The sequence below is a fragment of the Hypanus sabinus genome, chromosome 7, assembly GCF_030144855.1.
Source record: "Hypanus sabinus isolate sHypSab1 chromosome 7, sHypSab1.hap1, whole genome shotgun sequence".
NCBI classification, from domain to species: Eukaryota; Metazoa; Chordata; class Chondrichthyes; order Myliobatiformes; family Dasyatidae; genus Hypanus; species Hypanus sabinus.
The window spans coordinates 178,119,136-178,145,949 of NC_082712.1; the positions used below are offsets into that span (position 1 = coordinate 178,119,136).

The 26,814-nt window shown below is 42.5% G+C and overlaps 1 protein-coding gene across 3 annotated transcripts in view; it reads right to left on the reverse strand.

Moving 5' to 3' along the window:
* The window catches only part of usp47 (ubiquitin specific peptidase 47), a 226,756-nt gene that overhangs the window by 118,641 nt on the left and 81,301 nt on the right, over window positions 1–26,814 (reverse strand). For all 3 annotated transcript variants that reach the window (XM_059976219.1, XM_059976218.1, XM_059976217.1), the window contains exons 4-8: window positions 19,113–19,263; window positions 8,261–8,357; window positions 6,434–6,579; window positions 6,242–6,321; window positions 4,530–4,679 (exon numbers count right to left, since the gene is read on the reverse strand). In XM_059976219.1, the coding sequence (XP_059832202.1) occupies window positions 4,530–4,679; window positions 6,242–6,321; window positions 6,434–6,579; window positions 8,261–8,357; window positions 19,113–19,263 (624 nt within the window). The remainder of the gene's footprint in view (window positions 1–4,529; window positions 4,680–6,241; window positions 6,322–6,433; window positions 6,580–8,260; window positions 8,358–19,112; window positions 19,264–26,814) is intronic.

Sequence of the window (26,814 nt, forward strand, 5' to 3'; positions counted from 1 at the left end):
TGTTTGCCAGACGTAGTACGACTTAACTAGAGGTACCTGTACGTATTTAGCTTAGTTTGAACCTATATATGTCCTAGAATATTTACGTTCTACATTTATTCCAATAAGTCATTTACTATGTGTTTGATTCAGTTTGTTTGAAGCTGTATATTTTTGTTTTACTGAATGTTTTTGTTGGAAATAAAATGTACTAACATATTTATGGTCTACAATTATCCCACTATTTCATGTATCAGTATATTACTCTATAAATAAACTGTACTGTAATAGTACTTGCAAAAGATCGCGGATTGGGAAAACCCGGAAGTTCTTCTCCTGCACTTGTTTGAGCATGTACAGACTTTTTCCCTTGTCATTATTCCTTAAACAATACAGTATAACAACTATTTACATAGCATTTACATTGTATTAGGTATTATAAGTAATCTAGAGATGATTTAAAGTATACAGGAGGATGTGCGCAAATCCAGAGCTCCCCCTGGTCCTAAGTCCACCTGCTATGAGACATTAATTAACAACATAATTATCAATTTTCTGAAATTTGAAAAATTCTGAATTCCGAAATGCAACTGGCCCCAAGGATTTTGGATAAGGGATTGTGAACCTGTATAAGTTGCATTTATGACACAAGTTGAAAAGTAAACAGTAAAATGCTACTGGCACTTCGTACACGATGAGATCTGGGTGGTGGCAGGGAGCTCAGTGGGGGAAGAAGCTGATTCCCATCCCAACAATCCCTGTCCTAATGCTACAGCACCTCCTACCTGATTATAGAGGGTCAAAGAGATTGTGGGACATATGGGAGGGATCCTTGATAATGCTAAGGGTCCTGCATAAGCAGCACTCCTTAGATGGGTGGAGGAGAGACCTTGATGATTCAGATTAAGACGAAGTTTCAATGGTGGATTCTGGTTTATTCCTGACAATGCCATGCTACAGACCTTGACTCATGAACTTTTCTGACAAGGGCAGACATCAACACATTCAAAAAGTATGCTCTTCAGGGTCAGGCACACCTTCAATTGGGTATGATCATTTAATTTTGGTTAAAGATGACCTTTGTCACATGTATGTCAAAATATACAGTGAAATGTGTCATTTGCATCAAATCCTATCAGCAAGGATGTGTTGGGCAGTACACAAATGTTACCACCCATCTGGTGCCAACATTACATGCACATCACTTACAAACCCGAACCGCACGCTTTTAATGTTGGAGGAACCCAGAGGAAACTCCTTACGGACAGCGGTAGGAATCAAATCCCGATCTAACAGCAGGTGCACTGTGAAGTGAGCTCACCACTATGCTGTTGTGCTGTTCTACCATATTATTCAGATAGGGAGTATAGATGAGGTAAGATACAGCAATCGTAATTGTCTGGGACTGGGTAGACAAAGGAAAGATTTGCACTTTGTCTACTTGTTTAATTTGATCACTCAATAATACCAGACAGGAATATTTGCATGTAGTGCTCGTGATTACATATTTGGCATGGAGTTTTCCAACCTGCTTCAACTGATCGACAGACTAGAAAAACGTTACATAGAAACAGCACAGGAACTTGCCCTGAGGCTCAATTTTGTGCCAAACATTGGCCTTGCGAGTTTTTTTTTTGATGAATTCTATTGTGTTTCTTTGTTTTGAGTGCCATCAAGATGAATCTTAAGGTTGTATTTATACTTTAATAGCTTTAAACTTTGAACTAATTAACCAAATGACTAAAAGCCTAATGAAACTAACCCTTTTCTTCAGCCCACACAAAGCCACTCTACACATTCATGTGCCCATACCTCTTAAATGCCTACTCCAGGCACCTACCACTCTGTGTGAAAGACCTGCCCTGCACATCTCCCTTAAACTTCCCCCTCTCACTTTAAGTGCATGCCCTCTAGCACTAGACAGTTCAGTCCTGGGAAAAATACACCGGCTGTCTGCTCTATGTCTTTCAATACACCGGCTGTCTGTTCTATGTCTCTCACTCTTATAAACTTCTATCAGGCCTCTCTTCAGCCTCCACTGCTCCAGAGAAAATGACCCAAGTTTGTCAAACCCCTCATTACAGTACAAAATCCTGGTAAACCTTTTCTGCATCCTCTCCAAAGCCTCCACCACATCTTTCCTGTCATAGGGCAATGAGCATAGAATAGAACTCAACTCAGCCCAGTTTTCAACAGTGGGGGTAGCACCTCACTCACCTTTCGTCCTCACGGGACACTCAGCTCTCACCAGTGGCTCCAAGTAGCTGTTTGCATGTGACAGCAGCCACACCTCAGTACACCACTCTGACAGGCAGGCTAAACCAGGTGAGGGGTAGCTGGCAGGCCTAAAGCCTGGTGAGATAGAGTCATGCTTGTCCTAACATGCAAAATCAGCTCCAGTGGACTGGGCAGATGAGATCTACAGTGAAGGTGGCTCTACAATGTTTCGTAGGAAGCGAAGGGCATGACAAGGCACAGTAGTAGTTATGGTCATCCACTGCAACCAAGGAAGACTCCAATTGTGATGACTATTCGTACCACTGGACCTGGACTTCCAAGATCAAAAGAGTGGAACTGCCCCAGTCTAACAGCTTTTCCACTTTAGAAACTCTCCTGCACAAGTCTCCTGTCATTGTTGGATACAACAGCCAACCAATGAATTAAACAGTTTCTGTCTCACTGCAGGAACATACATTTGCTATGGTGCTGCATTGTTGCTTAATTTCTTTTGGAGATACAGCATGGAAACAGGCCTCTCTGGCCCAACAAGCCTGCGCCATCCAATTACTGCCATGTGACTATTTAACCTACTAACCCCCAAAGAGCACCTGCAGGAAACTCACATGGTCATAGGGAGAAAATACAAAGTCCTGACAGACAATGGCAAAATGGAAACTAGATACTAGATTTATGCTAACTGCAAAGCTACCATGTCACCCTCGTAACTCTGCATACTTTTCTTGGATACAGGGACTTAGAAAAGTTCAGTAACTTAAGTATTTTATCATAGTTAGTTATAACAAAGGTATGAATGACATCTTTTGTCTTACAGGGAATTATTTGAAGAGCTGAGTTCAACTAACACCCAACAAACATTTATCTCCAACTAAAAGCAACAAAAATCTGCCAGGGATAGTCCCAAGTCCAGCTGAGAGGAGGAAGGTTGGGCATGAGGATAGCAACCTCATCCTGTAAAATCCCAGAAATACGGAAACTCCAAAGGCCTCATTCCTGAGAGAGAAAGGATCTTCAATGGACTACACTCTCTCAGACTGAAAGTCTGGCCCATGGCAGAGGACTCTGGTGAGCTGCTGTCAATGGCCAATAGGGGTGATGGGTTAAGAACAACAGTGAAACAAATCAGATTTAACTCCCTGCCATGCATCTGTACATGGTCCTTATCAATATACTTAGAGGAAAGGCTCCAAGTATCATGGCAGAACAGGTAGCATAACAGCTAGCACCTTTGCCTTTCAGTTTCTGGGACCCAAGTTTGATGCTGACAAGAGAGACTATTTCCTCCAAGAGGACCACAATATTCTCATGGTTTGGAGACTTGTGTGTCTCAATGACCCAGACAGCTATGCTGGCAGGAGTCAGGGCTTTATGCTTTGGCTCTTGGTGGGGTCACCCATGCCAAGCCGATCAAAGGGTAGAGGACAGATTAAAAGTGGTCCACCAGTCCTCCAGCTTCTGGGTTTCAGCTCAGGACTAACAACCCTGACTGGTAAAAAAAAATTGTTACGGAAACAGCAAAAAAGAATCCTTCTACATATGAGTATCATGGTATTCCTGAGTCTTCACCCAGGACTTGCATGACTGACAGTAGTGAAAACAGAGAGGAAGCTACTGACACAACGAAGGAAGGCCTGACCACCATCAGAGATGGAGGACCTTCAATACTGTCTTAACTGACAGCTGCACATCAGGCAGTAAGTAAGTGAGAAGGTGCTACTTGTGCAGAGTACTCTGTGACCACGTGAGTTTCTGCTAGGATCTCTGATTTCTTCACACACCCCAAGATAACTTGCCACTGTAGTCTGCTCTCTTATGCAGCTAAGTGGGGTGGCATTGTAGTGTAGAAATTATCATAACACTGTTACAGTGCAAGCTGCCAGATTGGGGTTCAATTCCCACTAAAGTAAAGAGACTATGTTGTCCCCACACCACATGGGTTTCTTCCAGGTGCTCTGGTTTTCTTCCACATTCCAAAGCGTTAGGGTTAGTAAGTTGTCGTCAAGCTAATTTGGTACTGCAAGCTTGATGATGCAAGAAGGCTGCCCAGCACAGTCCTCACCAATTTTATTCAATGCATTTCACTGTATGTTTCAATATACACATGATATACAAAACTAATCTTATGGTAAGTTCCAAAAGAATCAAAAAGTTTAAAGGTATGAAAAAGGGAATAAGTTGCAGGAAAATGAGAAGGGAAATGATGGGATCACTGTGCTGGAAACCATCATGACATTCTGTGTCCTCCGTAACTTCAATGTATTGTACAAATCCAATGATATGCCGCCATCCAAGCACGTTGCATGACCACCTACCACACTATTAAATGCAAGGTTGGAACCATAGGGCCTGATCACCAGTGGGATGTCGAGGTACGTATCAATTCTCCAGCTCTCGTAGCCACACTCCAGACACTTCACGTAGTCCTTTAACTTCCCTTGGTAGAGCTGGTTAATGAGGTCAGCCTGAAACCAGAGAGAAGATTCCTTAGAATTAACAACAAAGCATTGCTACATCGTGAGTAACTCTACCACCACACTACAGTACAGTACTAAGGTGTAAATGACACCTCCTAGATCCGCCAATCAACTGTCATAGCAAAATCCAGTCTTTAGAAAACACTTTGCCACTGGATAGTCACAGCTGTGACCCAATAGCAACAAATGAAGTACGTAGAAGTTAAAAACACAAAGCAATAAGAGGAAATCTATAAATAAGCAACCAAGTAAGTTAACTTCGCCAAAATTCTGCTTCCCTCATTCTTCTGTCGATTGTGGTCATTACAGGCAAAGACAAGATCACTTTGCACTAAAGTGGATTTTTGTTTAAATTGTATTCTTCCTTGCTTAAATTGTGTATAATTTATATTTAATCCATTGCACAGGTGGCAGTGGAGGGCAAGCCACTGAACACATTTAAAGCAGAGGTTGACAGGTCCTCAGTCAGGGAGTCAAAGGTTATGAGGAAAAGGCAGAATGGAGTTGAGAACAATAATAAATCAGCCATGGTGGAATGGCGAAGCAGACTCAAAGGGCCGATGGCCCATCTCTGCTGTGTCTAATAATCTTAAGTTTTACTTGTGAATGCTGTTTACTTGATGCTCTGTGCCTGTGATGCTGCTGCAAACAAGGTTTTCATTGCACCTGTGCACACATGCACTTCTACAGATGAGAATAAAGTCAACTATGGATTTATTGTCCATCATTTAAGCCACATGTGCTGTAGTTTGGGCAAAGGTAGGATTGGGAATTTCAGGACTGCAGCCCCCAACAAAACACCTCAAAATCAGAGAAAGGTTGGATATGGAGACCTTCAGGCACTGATGTTCATTCATTAGCACTGCAAATCTGGAGAATGAGGAGAATAAAGGCAGTGCTCTGCATCACCAAGTAAAGTGATAGCAGGGTCACTGCACAGGATTGGAAACAACTGCAGAGTTGCAAACTCAGCCAGCTTCATGATGAAGGGTTTCAGCCCGAAATGTCATTATTACCTCCTCCCATAGATGCTGTCTGGCCTGCTGAGTTCTGCCAGCATTTCGTGGTTTTTTTAAAAATTAAATTGATGGTGGGAGGTGGGGGAAGGAGGTGCTTTTTTATACATGACTTAGGCAGCCATTGGTAATGCCAGACAGTTGGGATTTCTTGCTGAGGGAATATTAAACAAACAAAAAATATAATACAATTAGACAGTCACTATGCTTTTATGACAAGGACTCCTTTGAAATTGTATTAAATTGCTGTTAGGGTATAACTAGCATGAGCATGGGGGAAATCAAAATTCAAGACTGTTTCATGTAATTTGCAGTTCACAAGTGCAAAGGAGAACAGAATAATTGAGATTGTAGTACAAAGTACAATGTAATACATTTAGATTTTTAAAAGACATACAGTTCTTTCCTCTACAAGATAATAGGTCAAGTTGTTCAGTGAAAACCGTAATACATGCCAAAAGAGTTGATATCTGATGAAAAACAGGAGGGAAATATCAGTTTCATTTTAGCAAGGACGTGTGTAATATTAGTTACCTGTTCTGTTTGCTTCCATTTTTGTTCGAGTGCATCAAACATGACTCGGCACAGTTCCTGAACGTCATGCTGCTGCCAGGCTAGCAAGAGGAACACAATCATTAGGCCTTGATAAAGGACATCGAGAAAAAACCATTGAAACACCACCAGGAATATTTTGCCCCAATCTAGTGCTCTCAGTGCATCACCTACCTTCGCTGCTATCCCAGCCAAAGCTTCGTGTCACATCTGTCGTTTCCACCGCTCTCTTTTTACTCGTTTGTAGCAAAACAAAGAGCCTTTGGAGTTGGTATGGAATGCTGGTGACCGGATCTTCCTCACCTTCTTCAAACTCCCACCTGTGAACACATCTGCATCAGCCCAAGGAACCAACTGGCACATCCCAGCTCCTTGAAATTACTGCTAAGCAATCTTTAACAATCAGTATGTTAGAAGATTCAGAGCTCAGAGTTTGACAGATTATGAGAATGGCTAAGGAACTTCCAAAAGGGTTATCTGTGAAATGTATAATCTTGGGTGGTAACTCGTGGATTATTGACTATGAAGAGATAAAAAATAAACATTGTCTCAAGTATAACTTGCTTCAACACCCACAATCCAAGGATGAGCTAGGGTAAGCTTGCAAGCGTCACCGTGCTTCTAGTGCCAACACAGCATGCACACAATTCACTAAACCTAACCCATACATCTTTGCACTGTGGGAGAAAGCTAGAGCACCTGGAGAAAGTCCACAAGGTCAAAGGAGGATGTACGAACTCCATACAGACAACAGCAGGAACTGAATCCCGTTGGATGATGGCTGGTGCAGTAAGGTGTTGAGCTCATTGCTACTCTACCGTGGCAGGTCATATAAATGCTGGCAGCATTTTATCCAAATTAACTCACTGAGAAAAATGTGTGTGATTTTAAAACTAAGTGAGCCACACTAATAGTACTGTGTACAGGTTTGCGTATCATATTATGGGAAGAAATGATTGAACTGGAGAGAGTGCAGAAGATATTTATGGGGATTTTGCCCAGACAACAAGGTCTGAGTTTATCAGGGAGGTTGACCAAGCTAGTTCTTTATTCCTTGGAACAGAGGAGATTGAGGGGTGACCTTACAGAACTGTCTAAAATTATGAGAGGTATCAATTTTTCTCCCCCAGAGTAAGAGGAGTCCAAAAACCAGGAGGTATAGATTTAGGGTGGGGTGGGGGGGGAATATATAAAAGGGATCTGAAGGGCAACTTCCTTTTTCCACAGAAGATAGTGAAAATACAGAACAAGCTGTCAGAAGAAGGTGGTTGAGGCAAATGCTGTATCGTTTAAGAGATATGGGCCAAACACATGAAATTAGAACAAGCTGAGTGGGTGACATGGTCAGCGTGGACTAGTTGGGCTGAAGGGTCTGAATCCATGCTTAACTGCTCTATACTGTTGTCAAGATAGTCACCTTTGGGGTTCAAACCAGTACCATGTCTCAAACTGCCATCTCAGCTTGCAGAATTATGTCACACTCCTCCTCAACAGATAGCTGAATAAACATGGGAAGACAAGAGTTCTTCTCCCAGACTGGTTTTCTTCATTTCCATCCTCAACCAGACACATTGGCTCATGTTAAAAGCGAGGATCCCAAACTGAAAATGGCAGAGCACCAATGGGTCGCACACACTTACCCAAAACTACAGATGTGACACTTCCAAGTCTAAACAAAGCCCTTTTATTGCCAAAGCATGAACTTTGTGGAACTGGAGATCTTACAGGATGTGTTCTTGACTCAATGACAAGTTGTGACTGATGCCGCACTTGTAACCTGCACTGTGGAGATAATTGTGTGGAGTCCCTGAGACTCCATACATGTGCTGAAGGGCCTCTGAACACAAAAACTCAAATGCTCCATTCACAAGAACGTACAAGAGTAAATATCGATCACAGAATAACAAGATGGGGGAGTGAGGTATTTTTATTTAAACACTGCTTCAACCTGTCTGATAAGATTTACTTTTGAAATGCTGAAATAATTAAATTAGACATTACCTGTAGAGTGCATTCCTAAACTCAGGAGTCATAAAAAGCGTCTGCAGCAAACTGTTCAGGTAGCAGGTCATAGCTTGATTCACCAATCCCACATATCCTGTAGCAAGCAGAAATCCACTCAAACTCAAAACTGCAGTTTCACAACTTTACAAAAAGTATTTAATTCACAGATGGGACATCAGCATTACCAATAAGCCAAGCATTACTGCTTATTCAAAAAATAAACCTGGCTGAGGTAGTGAACCACAATTATGTGTCGACATGATGTTATTGCTTATGGAAACTTACTACAAGCAAATGGCCCCAAACCTTCTACATCACTAGTGATTATGCCTCAGAACATCTTAATTGATCCTTCAATGGTTGTGAAAGGTACTTAAAGAATGCAAGCCTTTATTTTTTTAAACTTATTTTTATTCTTTTACTCATTTCTGGGAATTATTAATTCTTTGCAAAGATAAATTTGTATATTCACATGATCCTTCCTTTAACCTGGACAGGTTTACAACCCTCAAAATAAAAATTCAAAATATCAGCAACACTATTCCCAACTAAAACAGCTGGGTAAACTCTGGGCACTGCAGTAGCAAGGCTTTGACCAGATTTCTTATTCAAAACATTCTATAATCTTTCCAAACAATCATATGCAGTGCCCAATTTAAAAAAGGATCTTCAGCACTTAAAGATGCAGATTAACTTTATATGTCACACGTATATCGAAACATAGTGAGATGCGTCATCTAAGTCAACAATCAACACAGTAAGAGGATGTGGTGGGGCAGCCCACAAATGTCTCCAAAATTCTGGCACCAACAATAACATGCCCAGTTTACTAACCCAAACCCATATGTCTTTGGAATGTGGGAGGAAACCAGAGACCTGGAGGAAACCCTTATGGTCATGGGGAGAATGTACGAACTCCTTATAGGCAGCAGTGGGAATTGAACCCTGATCCTATGGTAGGAACTGAACCTCAATCTTAAAGCTGGCACTGTAAAACGTTACACTAACCACTACGCTCAGAATGGATAGTATTTAGTTTCTTCTTCACCAGATCATAAAGATCCCCATGTTACTGAACAAACCTGCCTCCTAGGGAAACCTCCGTCAGAGGGTCATTTCGGAGCAATATAACCCTACAAAGACGTTTACCATCAAAAAGCAGATAGAGCCCAGAAGACGGAGGAGGCCACAGGAATATTTAGAACAAAGATTAGAACTATCATTCAAAGAGTTCACTTAAACGAAAGCCTGGTAAGCCAGTATGCCCAAGCATCGGGTGAGCAGCACTCAGAGTTAATAAAGGGATTAAGCTTACATTGATGAGGGTGGATTCAGATTCAGACTGATCATATGTACAGTCAAATGCACTGCTTGCGTTAACAACCAACACACCTAAGGATACGCTGGAGGCAGCCTGCCAACGTCAACACACATCAGCACTAACACAGCATGCCCACAATGACTGGAAGTGCTTTAAACAACCAAGATTACAGATGCTAAAGATATGGATGTTTCAGAAGTAAGTGCTGGTGAGGTGAGAATCATGTGGAATTAAGCAAAAGTAAGTAATCTGTACGGAAGATGTGTCTGAAACTGATTATGGTTAAATATATACCCAAGATTCTCCTTCAGTCTATCCTAGAAAAAAGGATGGAGTCTGAAGCCAGGGAACAAATTTCTTCCCAAGATTTAGGAGTAAATTTCTGCTTCCACCAGATCTGGAAATTCCCAATGCGGGCAGCATCCATACAGGGAAAAAGTGCCATGTTTTCAGTTAACAGTGACAACTTTCAGACGAGAAACTGGACGAGGCAAAGGGTACACACTTAAGTGCACCATGGTCCCAAGCCTGGCTGCAAAAGGAGGGTGGGTATGGGGCTAGCAACCATGCCCTTTAAAAACTCAAAGCAACAGAAACACCAACAAGCTCCAAAGACTTCATCTCTGAGGGAGAGGAAGGATCGTCACCTCAAAGATGTATGAAGTCATGTAGTAAAAGCAGAAGCCACAGGGCTGATCAACCTTCTGGGAGGCTGGACAGAGGACTCTGGTGAGCTGCTGTTAACAGGCCTATGCCCCAGTAGGAGTGATGGCCTTAAAAAGAAAAAAGGTAGTGATCATCAGCTATAACTGTTCAGGGAAGAATGGAATCAAGTGATTGTAGCCTCATCTAACTGAATGACAGATGATCAACTATAATGAGGGGTGGATTAGTTTTGTTGTGATCACCCAGATGTGTATGCCTCTACACGCACACACACATATACACATACATACACACACACATACACAAACATATCTTGTAATTTATAGGTTTTATTACTATGTATTGCTACAGCAAAACAACAAACTTCATGACATACTGCGTACCAGTGTTATGACACCTGATTCCAATTCGGAAGTAAACCCTTCCCTCACTAGCTGATGCTCTCACACTTTTTACACAGAGTACAGTCACAGCATGTTTACAAGCCCTATTTTTAGCCACACTGCTGCAGGGAGAGATCAGCTGCTTGGACCTTTGAGTCCTCTGACTGAAATAAAATGAAAATTCGCATGATGCACTATCCTTCAACAAACAGGGCAGGTGCTAACACTGTCATATTTAAACTGCATTTAAATTATTTTAAAGCAGTGAAGATTTCCTTGACAAGTTCTCTTCGCACAATGTGCCATTTGAACATGGCACAGTATGGGCCTTTTGGTCCATGATATGCCAATCATTTTAACCTATTCAATCCAAGTCTTCTTTCCAACATGTCCTTCCATTTTCTATCATCCATGTGCCTACCTAAGAGCTTCTTAAATGCCCCTATTGTATCTGCCTCTATCACGAATTTTGGTAGTGTATTCCACAAAACCCTCCACTCCTGTGTAAAAACCTACCTCTGACATCTCCTCTATACTTTCCTCCAATTACCTAAAATTATACCCCCTCATATTAGCCATTTACACCCTGGGGAAAAGGTCCACTGACTGTCCACTCAACCTACACTTTTTATCATCTTCTCATTCTCTTTCTCTCCAAAGAGAAAATCCTTAGCACGCTCAACCTATCTTCATAAAACATGCTCTCTACACCAGGCAGCATCCTAGTAAACCTCCTCTGCACCATCTCCAAAGGTTCTATGTGCTTTCTTTCACGAAGCGACCAGAACTAAACACAATACTCCAAGTGTGGTCCAACCAAGCTTTTATGGAACTTCAATATTACCCTGTGGCTCTTCAACTAAACCCCCTGACTGACAATATACAATTTATCTACAACTTCTCAACCACCCTATCAATTTTGGGGGGGGGGGGGGGTAGGGTGAGGAGGCATTTTTCTTTAGTTTTATTTCAGGTTACCAATACTAGAATAGATGAGGAGGAAATCAGTTAGTGTGGTATATTTGAACTTTCAGCAGGACTTTAGTAAGGTGCCACATCAATCATTAAACTCCCAACAAGGGTCTGGGTTGATTATTATTGAACAGAGGCAATGGCGCAAGAATTAAGAGTTTATTTCCAGGTTAACACACACAAAATGCTGGAGGGATTTCAGCAGGTCAGGCTGCATCTATGGAGAGGAATAAATAGTCAACATTTCAGGGCAAAAACCTTCAACCAAGATGAGAAAGGAAGGGGGAAGATGCCAGAGTAAGAAATTGTGGGGAGGTGAAATAAGAAACTGGGAGGTGATTAAGTGGGGAAAAAAGAGCTGGAGAAGAAGGAATTGGATAGGAGAAGAGAGTGGACCTTGGGAGAAAGGGAAGGAGGAGGGGCACTGGGGGCGGTGGGTAATAGGTAGGTGAGGAAAAAGATGTCAGAGTGGGGAAATGAAGAACAGGGAATGGGGATGGGAAAAAGGATGACAATAAGTTGGAGAAATTGATGTTCATACCATTAGGTTGGAGGCTACCTAAACAGAATGAGGTGCTGGTCCTCCCACCTAAGAGCGACCTCAACATGACAGAACAGGAGGCCGTGGACCAACATCTCAGAATGGGCACGGTAATTGGAATTAAAAAGGTTGTTCACCAGGAAATCCTGCTTTTTGCAGATAAAGCCAAGGTGCTTGACACCCTCTAGGTTGGGAGGTTGTGTTCAGTGGACCTGATTATTCACAATTGCTGGATGAACAGGTGAAGTACAATTTATCCAGATTCATTCATGAACAGGAGCTGGGTGGCAGTGGCCTGTGAGTCACTACAGAAAGGTCGCATGAAGATCTGGATAGGCTAAGTGAATGGTGCATGGAAACTAGTGTGAAAAAGTGGAAGGTTATGCACTTTGATAGAAGGGCCGGATTTTATTATAAAGGAAGCATTAAAGGTGAGTGTCCAGGTTCAGAAAGCAAAGCAGTAGAAGTTCAGGGTCTCATCATTGGCTAGTCTGAGGGTCAATATCAAAGACTGGTACCTAAAGGTTGATTCGAAGTCCTGAAATCAAAGCCTGAGGGCTGAAGTCTGAAGACTGGAGGCCCAGAGGCCTGTCTTGGAGTTGGAAGACTGTTTTGTGTGTGTAGGTAGATGGAGAGGAAGGAAAGGGGCTTGTTTTGTCAAGATGAGACCCCCTTCATGGTGGAAGAACAACATCTTATATTTCATCTGGGTAGCCTCCAACCTGATAGCATATCAATTTCTCCTTCTGGTAAAAAAAAATCCCTCCCCCTTCTTTTTTCTTCTATTTCCCACTCTGGCCTCTTTCCTCTTCTGTCCTGTCTATCATCTGTCCCTGGGTCCCCTCCTCCTCCCCTTTCTCCTATGATCCCTTCTCCTCTATCAGATTCCTTCTACTCTAGCCCTTTATCTTTCCTACCCAATTGGCTTCACCTATCACTCAGCTATCCTCAGCAGGCCTTGCAGCATCTAGAGAAAAGAGTAAACATCAGACCTGATGAAGGGTCTCGGCCTGAAACTTCGACTGTTTACTCTTTTCCATAGATGCTGTCTGGCCTGCTGAGTTCCTCCAGTATTTTGTGGGTGTTGCTTGTGTTCTGTTACTATTGTTTTGTTGATTGTGTTCTGTGTTGCTCTGCTGAGCATTGCGGGAATGCTATGTAGCCACAGGAACGTATGGCAACATTTGCTGGCTGTCCCAAGCACGTTCTTGGGTGAGTTGGTTGTTAATGCAACTGACAGATTTCACTCAAACACGAGGAAATCTGCAAATTTCTCTCTTACTATCTCTTTTTTTCAGTTAATCCTGACGAAAGGTCTCGGCCCGAAACATCAACTGTACTTCTTTCTATAGATGCTGCCTGGTCTGCTGCATTCCACCAGCATTTTGTCTGTTTTGCGTGACACACTTCACTGTAATGTTTCACTGTACATGTGATAAATAAATGAATTGGAATCTTTATTGAAGGAGGATCGGAGTACAAAGATACTGATGTCTTTCTCTAACCAAAAAGAGCCCTAGTCCAATAACTAGAATATTTTTCACAAGTGTGATCTCCCATGAAAAGGGTAAGAGCAAGAAATGTTATCTGAGATAAGACTATTTACCCTTTAGGAGAAAATAAATAGTTGCAAATTTAGGTAAACTCAAAGTGATCTCAATGGGCACCACAGTACCACAGTGGTTGGCGCAACATTATTACCGCTCATACGTCAGAATTCAATTTTGCATCCTCTGTAAAGAATTTGTACATCCTCCCTGCCGAATGTAAGAGTTTTCGTGGGTGCTCTGGTTTCCTCTCACAGTCCAAAGACATACCAGGTGGTGGGTTAACTGGCCACTGTGATTAAGTGAGGGTTAATTGGGCTTGTCAGAAGTCACTGGGGCAGTGGGGCTCGAAGGGCCAGAAAGCCAATTCCATGCTGTGTTGCTAAATAAAAATAATTAAAATAAATAAATGAAGCAAGCAGGATTCTTACTGGTCTTGGTAAGATTGATGTCTCCCTGGGCAGGTCGACAACTAAGCTTCACAGGATGAAAAGGTCAGCCATTCAGAACTATATTACCAAGCAACTCGAAGGAATTCTTTACATAGGGTGTGACAGCTCAGAGCTCAGTCACTGTGTACATTAGATTCTAGGAAAAGAAATGGGTGTAGGAATAGTGCAGGAAAGTTGTTTACTGTGGGCTTACTCTTGCCAAACCATCGACGTGCAAAAAATATATCTTTGATCTTGAAAAAAGGATCAAGTGCTTTCCCAGCGTTTATGACGCAAAAACACTTCTAGGACTTCCAACCAGGTTCAGCGGTCAATTTTAACCGACGTTTCAATGACTAACTTCGCCACCTACATCAGGAATGAGACCTAGGCATGTCTAGTCTGATGGCATATAAACCCCCATCATTGTCCCTCCTGATTGGTTGAGGACTAACCAATCAGGTTCTGCTTTCTAGAGATTAATAGTTTCATCAGAGAATAAGAATTTTAACAAAGACGAAGGTCTTGCTCTAAGTAAGAACTGGAATATGATTGTAAACAAGGTGGGACACCAGGAACCTGATTGATTGAGGACTAACCAATTTTGTTTCTTTGATTTTTTTCCCCCCATCTTCCCTGCTTGTACACTCTAGCTTTACCCAGCTAGCTTGAACTAGCTTGAAAAAACGTGCACTTGGTTTGCACATTTGAAGGCAGTGGAAACCTATAAAGAAACACTGCAAGTACACAGTGGGCCAGGAAGCATCCTCAGAGAGAAGAACAGTTAAATGCAGTGCTTCATTTTCTGATGAAAGATCACGTGTGAAACAGGAACTTTATTTCTGGCCCTGCTGATGCCACCTGATCTGTTCAGTACGCACTCTGCACTACAAGCATTTTTTAACTATAACTTATTATGGTAATATTTTGTTTTGTGTGCTGTGTGTGGTACATGCTTTTTGAGTGAATCGTGGTCCAGAAAAACATTGGTTCACTTGGTTGTATACAGTACTGTGCAAAAGTCTTAGGCACATATATAGCTAGGGTGCCTAAGACTTCAGCAAAGTACTGTACTTGTCAAGGTGGAGCAGAGAGTGGGCTTGTAAATCTGGCACGTGCAAAGGATGTTTGGAATGGTGAGGGTGGAGTGCCATGGGAAGGATGTGGACCAGGTGGCAGAGATGAGTGCCAGGGGTGGGGCACAGCATAGGTACAGACACACCCAGGCCTGAGATACCGGGGCAGGTCAGTTGATTCTAAACAACAGGTTTATTGTACATTACAAGATGTCTCTCTGGTGCTTCTCACTTCTTCCCCTTTCCAAACCATGATTCATCTCTTCCGGCACCCCCCTCCCACTCTCAGTCCACAATAGAAACCCAGATCGAATACAGCACATTACAGGCCCTTCAGCCCACAATGCTGTGCCAACCAGGTAACCTACACTAGAAACTGCATAGCCCTCTATTTTTCTAAGCTCCATGTACCTAAAAATCTCTTAAAAGACCCTATTGTATCCTCCTCTACCAACATCACTGGCAGTGCATTCCATCTACCCACCACTATCTGTGTAAAAAACCTGCCTCTGACATCCCCACTGTACCTACTTCCAAGCACCTCACAACTATGACTCCTCATGTCCGCCATTTTAGCCCTCGGAAAAAGTCTGACTATCCACATGATCAATGCATCTCGTCATCTTATACACCTGTATCAGGTCACCTCTCATCCTCTGTTGCTCTAAGGAGAAAAGTCCGAGTCCACTTAACCTGTTCTCATAAGGCATACTCTCCAATCCAAGCAACATCCTTGTAAATGTCCTCTGCACCATCTCTATAGTATCCACATCCTTCCTGCAGTGAGGTGACCAGAAATGAACACAGTACACCAAGTGGGGTCTATCTAAGGTCTTATATAGCTATAACATTACCTTACAGCTCTTGAATTCAATCCGACAGTTGATGAAGGCCAACACATCATACATCACTGTCAACCTGCACAGCAGCTTTGAGTGTCCTATGGGCACAGACCCCAAGATCTACCTGATCCTGCACACTGCTGATAGTCTTACCATGATTATTACATTTTGTCTTCAAATTTACCTACTAAAATGGACCACTTCACACTCATCTGGGTTGAAGTCCATCTGCCATTTCTCGGCCCAGTTCTGCATCTTATCAATGACCCACTGTAATCTGACAACCCTCCAGACTACCCACAACACCCCCAACTTTTGTGTCATCAGCAAACTTCTACTTCCTGATCTAGGTCATTTATAAAAATCCCAAAGAAGAGGGGTCTCAGAACAGATCCCTGTGGAACACCGCTGGTCACCAACCTCGATGCAGAATATGAACCAACTACAACCACCATTTGCCTTCTGTGGGCAAGCCAATTCTGGATCCACAAAGCAAGGTCTCCTTGGATCCCATGCCTCATTACTTCCTGAATGAGCCTTGCATGGGGAACCTCATCAAATATAGGTTTATCATTTACAAATGTCATGAAATTAGACTTTTCCCTTTTTTACAGCAGCAGTACAGTGCAATTCATAAAATTACAACAAAACTATTCTACATGTGTGTTTGTGTGGGTGGGGGGAGGGAGGGGGAGAGGGAGGGGGAGAGGGAGAGGGAGAGGGAGAGGGAGAGGGAGAGGGAGAGGGAGAGGGAGTGGGAGTGGGAGTGGGAGTGGGAGTGGGAGAGGGAGAGGGAGAGGGAGAGGGAGAGGGAGAGGGAGAGGGAGAGGGAGAGGGAGAGGGAGAGGGAGAGGGAGAGGGAGAGGGAGAGGGAGAGGGAGAGGGAGAGGGAGAGGGAGAGGGAGAGGGAGAGGGAGAGGGAGAGGGAGAGGGAGAGGGAGAGGGAGAGGGAGAGGGAGAGGGAGAGGGAGAGAGAGAGAGAGAGAGAGAGAGACACACATATACGCCTTACACTGTATATACATATAGTCAGATGACAATAAAATTGAACTTTGAAATAAAGAAGCACACCAGTTATACAGAGTAAAATGCAGGTGCAAGTTGATATTGAACCACTGGAAAATGATGCTGGTGCAGTTGTAATTGGGGACAAAAAAATGGCAGATAAACTTAATGCACTGTGGAAGACACGAGCAGTGTACCAGAGGTTTGTGAGTATCAGGGAGCAGGAGCGAATGTCATTCTGATTACAAAGGAAAAAGTATCAGGCAAACTCAAAGGTCTTAAGATGGATAGTCAGCTGGACCAGATGGACTGTATCCCAGAGTCCTGAGAGAGGTTGTTAAAGAACGGAAGCATTGGTCGTGATCTTTCAAAGAATCACTTGATCCTGGCATGGTTCCAGAGGACTGAAAGATTGCAAATGTCACTCCAAGAAGGGAGGAAGACAAAAGAAAGGAAATTATAGGCCAGTTGACCTAACCTCTGAGGTTGGCAAAGTGTTGGGAGTCCATTACCAAGGATGAGGTTTCAGGATACTTGGAAAATAACAATGAGTCAAAGTCAGCATGGTTTCTATTAAGGGAAATCTTGTCTAACAAATCTGTTAGGGCTCTTCAAGGAAGCAACAAGAAGGGTGCAGAGGAGAGGCAGTGGATGTTGTTTACTTAGATTTTCAGAGGGCATTTGTTAAGGTGCCACACATGAGCCTGCTTAATCCTATGGCGTTACAGGAAAGGTGCTGGCATGAATAGAGGAAAGGCTGATAGGCAGGAGGCAGTGAGTGGGAATAAAGGGGCCTTTTCTGGTTGTATACCAGTGACTACTGCTGTTCCTCAGGGGTCAGTATTGGGACTGCTACTTTTCACATTGTTTGTCAAAGATTCAGATAATGGAATTGATGGCTTTGTGGCAAAGTTTGCAGATAATACAAAGACAGATGGAAGGGTAGGTACTGCTGAAGAAGCAATGCAGCTGCAGCAGGATTTAGACAAATTGGAAGAATGGGCAAAAAGTGGCAGATGAAATACAGTGTTGGGAAATGTATGATAATGCATTTTGGTAAAAGGAACAATAGTGCGGACTATTATCTAAATGGGGAGAAAATTCAAACGTCAGAGGTGCAGAGAGACTTAAAAACCCTCATGCAAGACACCCAGAAGGTTAATTTACAGGTTGAGTCTATGGTAACAAAAACAAATGCAATATTGGCATTTATTTCAAGTGGAATAGAATATCAAACCAAGGAAATAATGCTGAGGTCTTATAAGATACTAGTCAGGCTGTACTTGAGTATTGTCAATAGTTTTGGGCCCCTATCTCAGAAACGATGCGTTGTCATTGGAGAGTCCAGAGCAGGTTCATGAGGATGATTCAAGGAATGAAGGGATTAACAAAGTTTGGCCGCTTCAGGCCTATACTCGCTTGAATTTAGAAGAATATGTGGGAATCTCACTGAAACCTACTGAATATTGAAAGGACTAGATAGGGTGGATGTGGGGAGGATGTTCCTTGCGGTGGGGGTATCCAGAACTAGAGGGCACAGCTTTAAACTGAGGGGTAATCTTTTAGAACAGAGGTAGTGAATCCAGAGAATAGTGAATCTGTGGAATGCTCTGCCAGAGACTGCAGTGCAGGCCATCCATAGGTATATTTAAGATGGAAGTTGATAATTTCTTGATGAGTCAGGGCATCAAAGGATATGGCAAGAAGGCAGGAGTATGGGGTTGAGCGGGATCTGAGATCAGCCATGATGGAACGGCAGAGTAGACTCGAAGGGCTGAATGGCCTAATTCTATTCCTACGTCTTATGGTCTAAGGTCAAGATATTAATGGCCCAAATGCTCTCAAAAACAAATGATTTTTGTTTTAAAATGTGAAACAGTAGTGGCACAGAGATCCTTTGCATTTCCCAGAGTACTGCAGATCCTAGGACTTAGAGAATTATACGTTACTGTGCTTTTTGCATTAACATTCATATTAAGTAAATAACCTCTCAGAGAGCAGAATAATGAAATAAATAGAACATTTGATTCTAGGTAAAGGACACGGCGATGTTCTGTTCACTCACCAGTTTCAGACTTTCCCAAGATGGGAGAATATGAGTAGCTGTGATTACTGTAATCGCCACAACCGACAGAGTTCTCCCTCAGCTGAGGACCAATAATCCTTTCCTGAGTGCTGAGGTCATGCCCACTGCTTTCTGCCGTGCCAGATTCATCCTGTAAAGATACACAAATCATACACGATGCACAGTTGCATTATAGAATAATAATCCCTTTACAAATTCTTTAGCCAGAACGTGAAGGCAGGAGAATACCTCTGAATCATCAGGCTCAAAAGGATTTGCTGACATTGGAGAGGGTCCAGAGAAAGTTCATGAAAATTATCTTGGGAATTAAAGGGTTAACATACGAGAAGCATTTGATAGCTCTGGGCCTATATTCACTGAAGTTTGGAGGAATGAGAGGGCGTCACATTGAAACCTATTAAACATTGAAAGACCTAGATAGAGTGGACACAGAGAAGATGTTTCCTATAGTGGGCAAGTCTAGAACCAGAGGATACACCTCAGAATGGAAGGACATCCATTTAGAACAGAGATGAGAAGAAATTTTTTTAAGACAGTGGATGGTGAATCTGTGGAATTCCTTGCTACAGATGGCTGTAGAGGCCAAGTCATGGAGTATATTTAACGCAGAGGTTGATAAGTTCTTAATTAGTCAGGATGTCAGAAGTTACAGAGAGAAGTCAGGGGTTGAGAGGGATAATAAATAAAAAAAGAATTTTGACCAGCAGCCAATCTGGACATCAGAAGTTTGGAGAAGAGAGGACTTCTCAGGTCCACTGCTCAAGGAGAAAAGGCAGAAGCAAAAAGGTGCTTTGACCAGTGACCAACCGGCATTTGGGATTGATTAGTAAGAGCACATTAAAGGAAGGCAGGGGCAAGCACAGCAGCCATCATCACAGCAACTGTCTGAGGGGACACAGAGGGGTGATCTTGAGGGTTTAGCTATCAAGGTTTCTGCAAAGAGAGGCTTCAATCACAGAAAAATAAAAGAAATGCTCAAGTTTTTTCCTTCCCTTCTTTATATCTGCTGAGCTAGGATAGTAGAGGTGTCAGACAGGATAGCTGTATGCTCCTCTTGAGGGATGTAGGATGGCAGGGAAACTCCAGTGTCCCTGAGGACTACAATTGTAAAAAGTGCATCCAGCTGCAGCTTCTAACATACCATGTTAAGGAGTTGGAGCTGGAACTGGATGAACTCCAGATCATTTGGGAGGCTGAGGGGATCACAAGATAGGACATATAGAGAGGAAGTTATACCCAAGGTGTAGGACATTAGAAGCTGGGTGACAGATAGGAAAGGGAAAGGGGTTAAGGAGCCAGTGCAGAGTACCCATGACCATCCCCTACACAACAGGTATATCACTTTGGATACTGTCAGGGGTGGGGGGGGGGATTATCTAACAGAGGAAAGTCACGGTGATCGGATCTCTGGCACTGAGCCTGCCTCTATGACTCAAAAGGAAAAGGGGGAGAAGAGACACACTGTAGTGGTAGGGGTTTTGTTAGTTAAGAGAACAGACAGGACATTCTGGAGATAAGAACAAGATTCCCGCTGGTATGTTGCCTCCCAGATGCCATGGTCAGAAATATCTTGGATCGAGTCCTGAGCAATCATAAGTAGGAGGGTGAACAGCCAAAGTAGTGGCCCATGTAGGCACCAGTGACATGGCTAAGACTAGTGACAAGATTCTGCATAAGGAGTTCAGGGAGGTAGGTGCCAAATTAAAGGGCAGGACCTCCAGGGTTGTGATCTCAGGACTGTTACCTGTGCCTTGTGCTGATGAAGCCAGAACTCAGAAGATTATGCAGTTTAACACATTGCTAAGGAGCTGGTGTAGGAGGAAGAGCACAAGAGTTTTGGATTGTTGGGCTCTCTTCCAAGGAAGGTAGGAACAGTACAGAAGGGACAGTTTGCACCTGAACTAGAGGAGGGAGACTAATATCACAGCAGGAAGGTTAGTTAATGTTTCACACTCGAGTTTAAACTAGAGTTGCAGGGGGATGGGAACCAGAGTTCTGGCACAGTCAGTGGAGAGGTTGTGGAGGCAGATGTTGGTAAGACCTCAGACAAAGTTAAGAATCAAAAGGTTGACCATGATGAAACTATTGTCCTGAGCTGCATATATTTCAATACAACAATTATCATAGGAAAGGTGATAATGATGCTGAAGATGAGGTAGCTGGTAAACAAACAGAGGCTATGTGTAGTGAGAAGAGGCTGTTGACTGGGCAAAATTGCAGTCAAAAGAATGAGTAACAATGTAAAAGGCGGAGAAAATCGAAAAGGGTGAATACAGGACTGAAGGTGTATCTGCGCACAGTATATGGAATAAGGTAGATGAACTTGCAGCACTGTTGCAGATTGGCAGGTATGATGTTGTAGGCATCACTGAATCATGGCTGGAAGATTACAGCTGGGAGCTTAATGTCCAGGGATACATATTGTATCGAAAGGATAGGCAGGAAGGCAGGTGGGGTGGTGTTGCCCTGCTGGTAAACAACAAAATCAAATAATTAGAAAGAGGGTCAAATCACAGGGTCAGGTGTTGAATCGTTGTAGATAGAGCTAAGGAATTGCAAAGGTAAAATAACCCTGATGGGAATTGTATACAGATCCCCAACAGTAATAAGGAAGTGGCCTTCAAATTACCGTAAGATATTGGAACAGAATAAGGCCATTTGGCCCATCAAGTCTGCTCCGCCATTCAATCATGGCTGATCCTTTTCTCCCCCTCCTCAGCCTCACTGCCTGGCCTTCTCCCCATAGCTTCCAAGGCCGTGGCCAATCAAGAACATATCAAGCTCTACCTTAAATACATCCAACCAACTGCCCTCCACAGCTGCCTGTGGTAACAAATTCCACAAAATTCACCACCCTCTGGCTAAAGAAATTTCTTTCTCTGCATCTGTTTTGAATGGACGCCCTTCTACCCTGAGGCTGTGCCCTCTTAGCCTAGACTCCCCCACAATGGGAAACATCCTTTCCATATCTACACGCTCTAGGCTTTTCAACATTTGAAAGGTTTCAATGAGATCCCACCCCCCCCCCCCCCCGCCTCATTCTAAATTCCAGCAAGCACTGGCCCAGAGCCATCAAAAGTTCCTCATATGAAAATCCTTTCATTCCCAGAATCATTCTTGTGAACCTCCACTGAACCCTCTCCAATGCCAGCACATCTTTTCTTAGATAAGGAGTCTAAATCTGTTCACAATACTCAAGGTGAGGCCTCATCAGTACCTTATAAAGCCTCAGCAACACATCCCTGCTCTTATATTCTAATATCTTGAGATGAAAGCTCACATTCCATTTGCCTTCCTCACCACTACCTCAACCTGCAAATTAATCTTTAGGATGCTCTGCACAAGGACTCCCAAATCCCTTTGCATCTCAGATTTTTGGATTTTCACCCCATTTAGAAAATAGTCTGCACATTTATTTCTTCAACCAAAATGCACGATCATGCATTTTCCAATATTGTATTTCATTTGCCAATTTCTTGCCTATTCTCCTGATCTGTCTAAATCCTTCTGCAGCCTTCCTGCTTCCTCAAAACTACCTGCCCCTCAACCAATCTGCATATCATCTGCAAACTTGATAACAAAGTCATCTATTCCATCATCTAAATCATTGATATACAGCTTATTAAGAAGAGATCCCAACACCGACCCCTGCGGAACACAAGTCACTGACAGCCAACCAGAAAAGGATCCTTCTATTCCCACTCACTGCCACCTACCAAACAGCTCTAACCATGCTAGTAACTTTTCTGTAATACTCTCAACTTGGTAAGCAGCCTTCCGAAAGTTCAAATATATAACATCCACTGCATCCCTTTATGTATCCTACTCAAAAAAATTCCAGCAGGGCATTCAGACAAGACTTTCCCTCCAGGGAACCATGCTGACTTTGTCCTTTCTTGTCCTGTGTCACTAAGTACTCCATAAGCTAATCCTTAACAATTGACTCTAACATCTTCCCAATCACTGAGGTCAGGCTAACTGGTTTATAGTTTCCTGTCTACAGTTTCCTTGTATGAAAGTAAGCTTGCCAATAATAATAATGAGGACACCAAAAGTTTCTTCAGTTACATAAAGCATAAAAGAGAGGCAAGAGTGGATATTGGACCACTGGAAAACTATGTCAGAGAGGTAGGAATGGGGGCAAAAAAATGGCAGACAAACTGATTAAGCATTGTGCATCAATCTTCACTGTGGAAGACACCAGCAATATGGTGAGAGTTCCAGGTGTCAGGGAGCATGAAGTGTGCAAAGTTACCATAACTAGGGAGAAGGTTCTTGGGAAATTGAAAGGTCTGAAGATAGATAAGCTACCTGGACCAGATGATGTACACCAGAGTTCTGAAAGAGGTGGCTAAAGAGATCGTGGAGGCATTAATAATGAATTTCTGAAAACCACTAGATTCTGGAATGGTTCCAGAAGACTGGAAAACTGCAAATGTCACTCAACTCATCAAGAACAGAGAGAGGTAGAAGAAAGGAAACTATAGGCCAGTGGGCTTGACCTCAGTGTTTGGAAGATGTTGGAGTTGACTATTAAAAGTAAAAACTCAGGGTATTTGCAGTCACGATAAAATAGGCCATAGTCAGCATGGTTTCCTTAGGGGAAAGTCTTCCTTGACAAATCTGCTGGAATTCTTTGAAGAAATAAAAAGCAGGATAGACAAAGGAGAATCGGTTGATGTTGTGCATTTGGATTTTCAGAAGGCCTTTGACAAGGTGCCACACATGAGGTGCTTGGGAGTCCTTGTGGATGATTCCCTAAAGGTTAATTTGCAGTTTGAGTAGGTAGTGAGGAAGGCAAAAGCAATGTTAGCAATCACTTCAAGAGGACAAGAATATAAAAGAAAGGATGTAATATTGAAACTTTGTAAGGCACTGGTAAGGTCTCACTTGGAGTATTGTGAGAAGGTTTGGGCCCCTTATCTTAGGATGTGCTGAAACTGGAGCAGGTTCGAAGGAGGTTCATGAAAATGATTGCAGGATTGATCATTCCAGGCTTGTCATATGAAGAACATTTGATGGCTCTGGGCCAGTATTCATTAGAATTCAGAAGAATGAGGGGTGACCTCATTGAAACCTATTAAATGGTGAAAGGCTTTGATATAAGATGTGGAGAGGATGTTTCCTACGGTGGAAGAATTTAAGACCGGAGGACAGAGCCTCAGAATAGAGGGGCATTCTTTGGAACAGAGATGAAGAGGAATTTCTTTAGCCAGGGAGGGTGAACCTGTGGAATTCTTTACCACAGGCAGATGTGAAGGCCAAGTCTTTATGTATATTCAAGGCTGAGCTTGATAGATTCTTGATTGGTCAGTGCGTGAAAAGATAAGGGAAGAAGGCAGGAGATCGGGGCTGAGAGCAAAATTAGATCAGCCATGATGAAATGGTAGAACAGACTTGACGGGCCAAATGGCCTAATTCTGCTCCTATATTTTATGGTCTTTAATCAGCCATAATGGAATGACAGAGCAAGACTCAATAAGGCAAATATCCTAATTCTGCTCTAATGTTTTATGGTCTTTATACAGTATATTTTCTTGGCTTGTAAGTGATTAAGACCATGAAAATTTGTTTGAAAGAACCCTAATTAAATTGCAATTGATAAACTCCAGCTCCTCAAATACAAAGCTAATGAAATATCCTTGGTCAATGTAAGAATTTCTCATAGCATACCAAGTACAGCATTTCATTGAAGCAGAACGCAGTCATTTATCAGTTCCTGCCTCATGCCAGGTACACTTTGCTCTCTTGGTCAGCATAGGTACCAACTGGAAAAAGGATAGCACTGCAAATTAATGTTTTTACTCAGACTAAGATCCATGACTTTAATTTCTCCTGCCAGAACATAGATGTGCAAGCATATTTGATCTTTTTTCCCTTATCTTTCCTGTCTCTATACTCAAGCATTAATAATGTCCTTGAACTAGCTCAGGAACATGTAGCAAAATGGTTAGTGTGATGCCATTACAGCTCAAGGCTTTCCAGAGTTCAATTCTTGTGCCAATCTGTAAGGAATTTGTACATTCTCTGTGAAACACATGGGTGTCCTCCAGGTGCTCTGCTTTCCTCCTAAATTCCAAGAATCCACCCACTAATAACTGAAGTTAATTGGTCATTGTAAATAGACCCATGATTAATTAGGCTTGGGTTAAATATGTGGTTTCCTGGGTGGTGAAGATCGATGGGCCAGAAAAGCCTGTCCTGTGCAGCAAAATAAATAAAAAGAATTCTCACCTGGTTGGTCCAACATGTTAAACATTGCACACATTGGAAAAGAAAATGCAGCAAGTTCTTAGTGGGTCAGGTCACACCTTCAGAAAAACAGAGTTCAATGCTCCTATTAATGGCCATTGATTGGAAATGAAATCTTGTAATGAAAGATCACTTATGAAACAGGAACCCTTTCTCTCCCTGCTAATGCCCCCTGATTTGTTAAGCACTTGAAGTTCAAAATAAACTTATTATGAAAATGTGTGCTACTTTGAGACTTATTTTCTTGTAGGCATTTACAAGAAAATAATGTTACAGAATACAGTCCGCCCTCCTTATCCACGGGGGATTGGTTCTGAGACACCCCCCCCCCGGAAACCAAAAATCGCGGATGCTCAAGTCCCTTATTTAACCTGTTTTAATGCAGTGGTCTTTGGGACCCAGCAGAACCCCGGACTTTATTTAACTTGTTCAGAGCAGTGGACGTTAGGACCCGGTGTAGCTCTGAATCCGCGGTGTTTCTGTTCACGAAAATAATCACAATCGTGATTGAAAATAAGGTGGAAGTAATAAAGCGATCAGAAAGAGGTGAAATGCCATCAGTCACTGGAAAAGCCGTCTACAGTCGGTCAACAATCGGAACAATTTTAATAGAGCATTTGAAAGGCCCCGCCCCGATGAAAGCTACAATTATTACTAAGCAATGCAGTGGTTTAATTATTGAAATACTTATGTCTCTTAAGTGTTTTATATGCATAGAAAGGTAATATATGTACTATATACTAAGAAAAACATTTGACCAACTGACGCTAAATAATACTGGATGTACCTGTTTTGACCTCAAATCCGACTTAAAGACGGACTCAGGAATGGAACTCATTCATAACCCGGGGACTGCCTGTACTCTTAAGTCATTTCTGGATTACTTATAATACCTAATACAATGTAAATGCTATGTAAATGGTTGTTATACTGTATTGTTTAGGGAATAATGACAAGAAAAAAATAGTCTGTACATGCTCAAACAATGAGTGCTGGAGAGAGAACTTCCGGGTTTTCCCGATCCGTGGTTGGTTGAATCCGCACATGCGGAATCTGCAGATAAGGAGGGCCGACTGTATTACCAACACTATAAACAGATAGAGACTAACAAATAACCAAAATGCAAAAGACAAACTGTGTAAATTAAAAATAATACTGAAAACACAAGTTATAGGGATCTTGAAAGTGAGTCTGTACATCGTGAAATCAGTTGTGTTGAGGTGCGTGAAGTTATCCACACCATTTCAGGAGCCTTTTAACTGTTCCTGAACCTGGTGGTGAACCTGGAACTGAAAGGCATTCCTGTACATCCAGGCAGATGGTACTAGCAAGAAGACAGCATGGCCTGGATGTTCTTTCCTGTTTCAGCACTCCAACTAAATATATTCATGTCCTTATACTGCCTAATACCTCAAGATCCTTCCAGCAC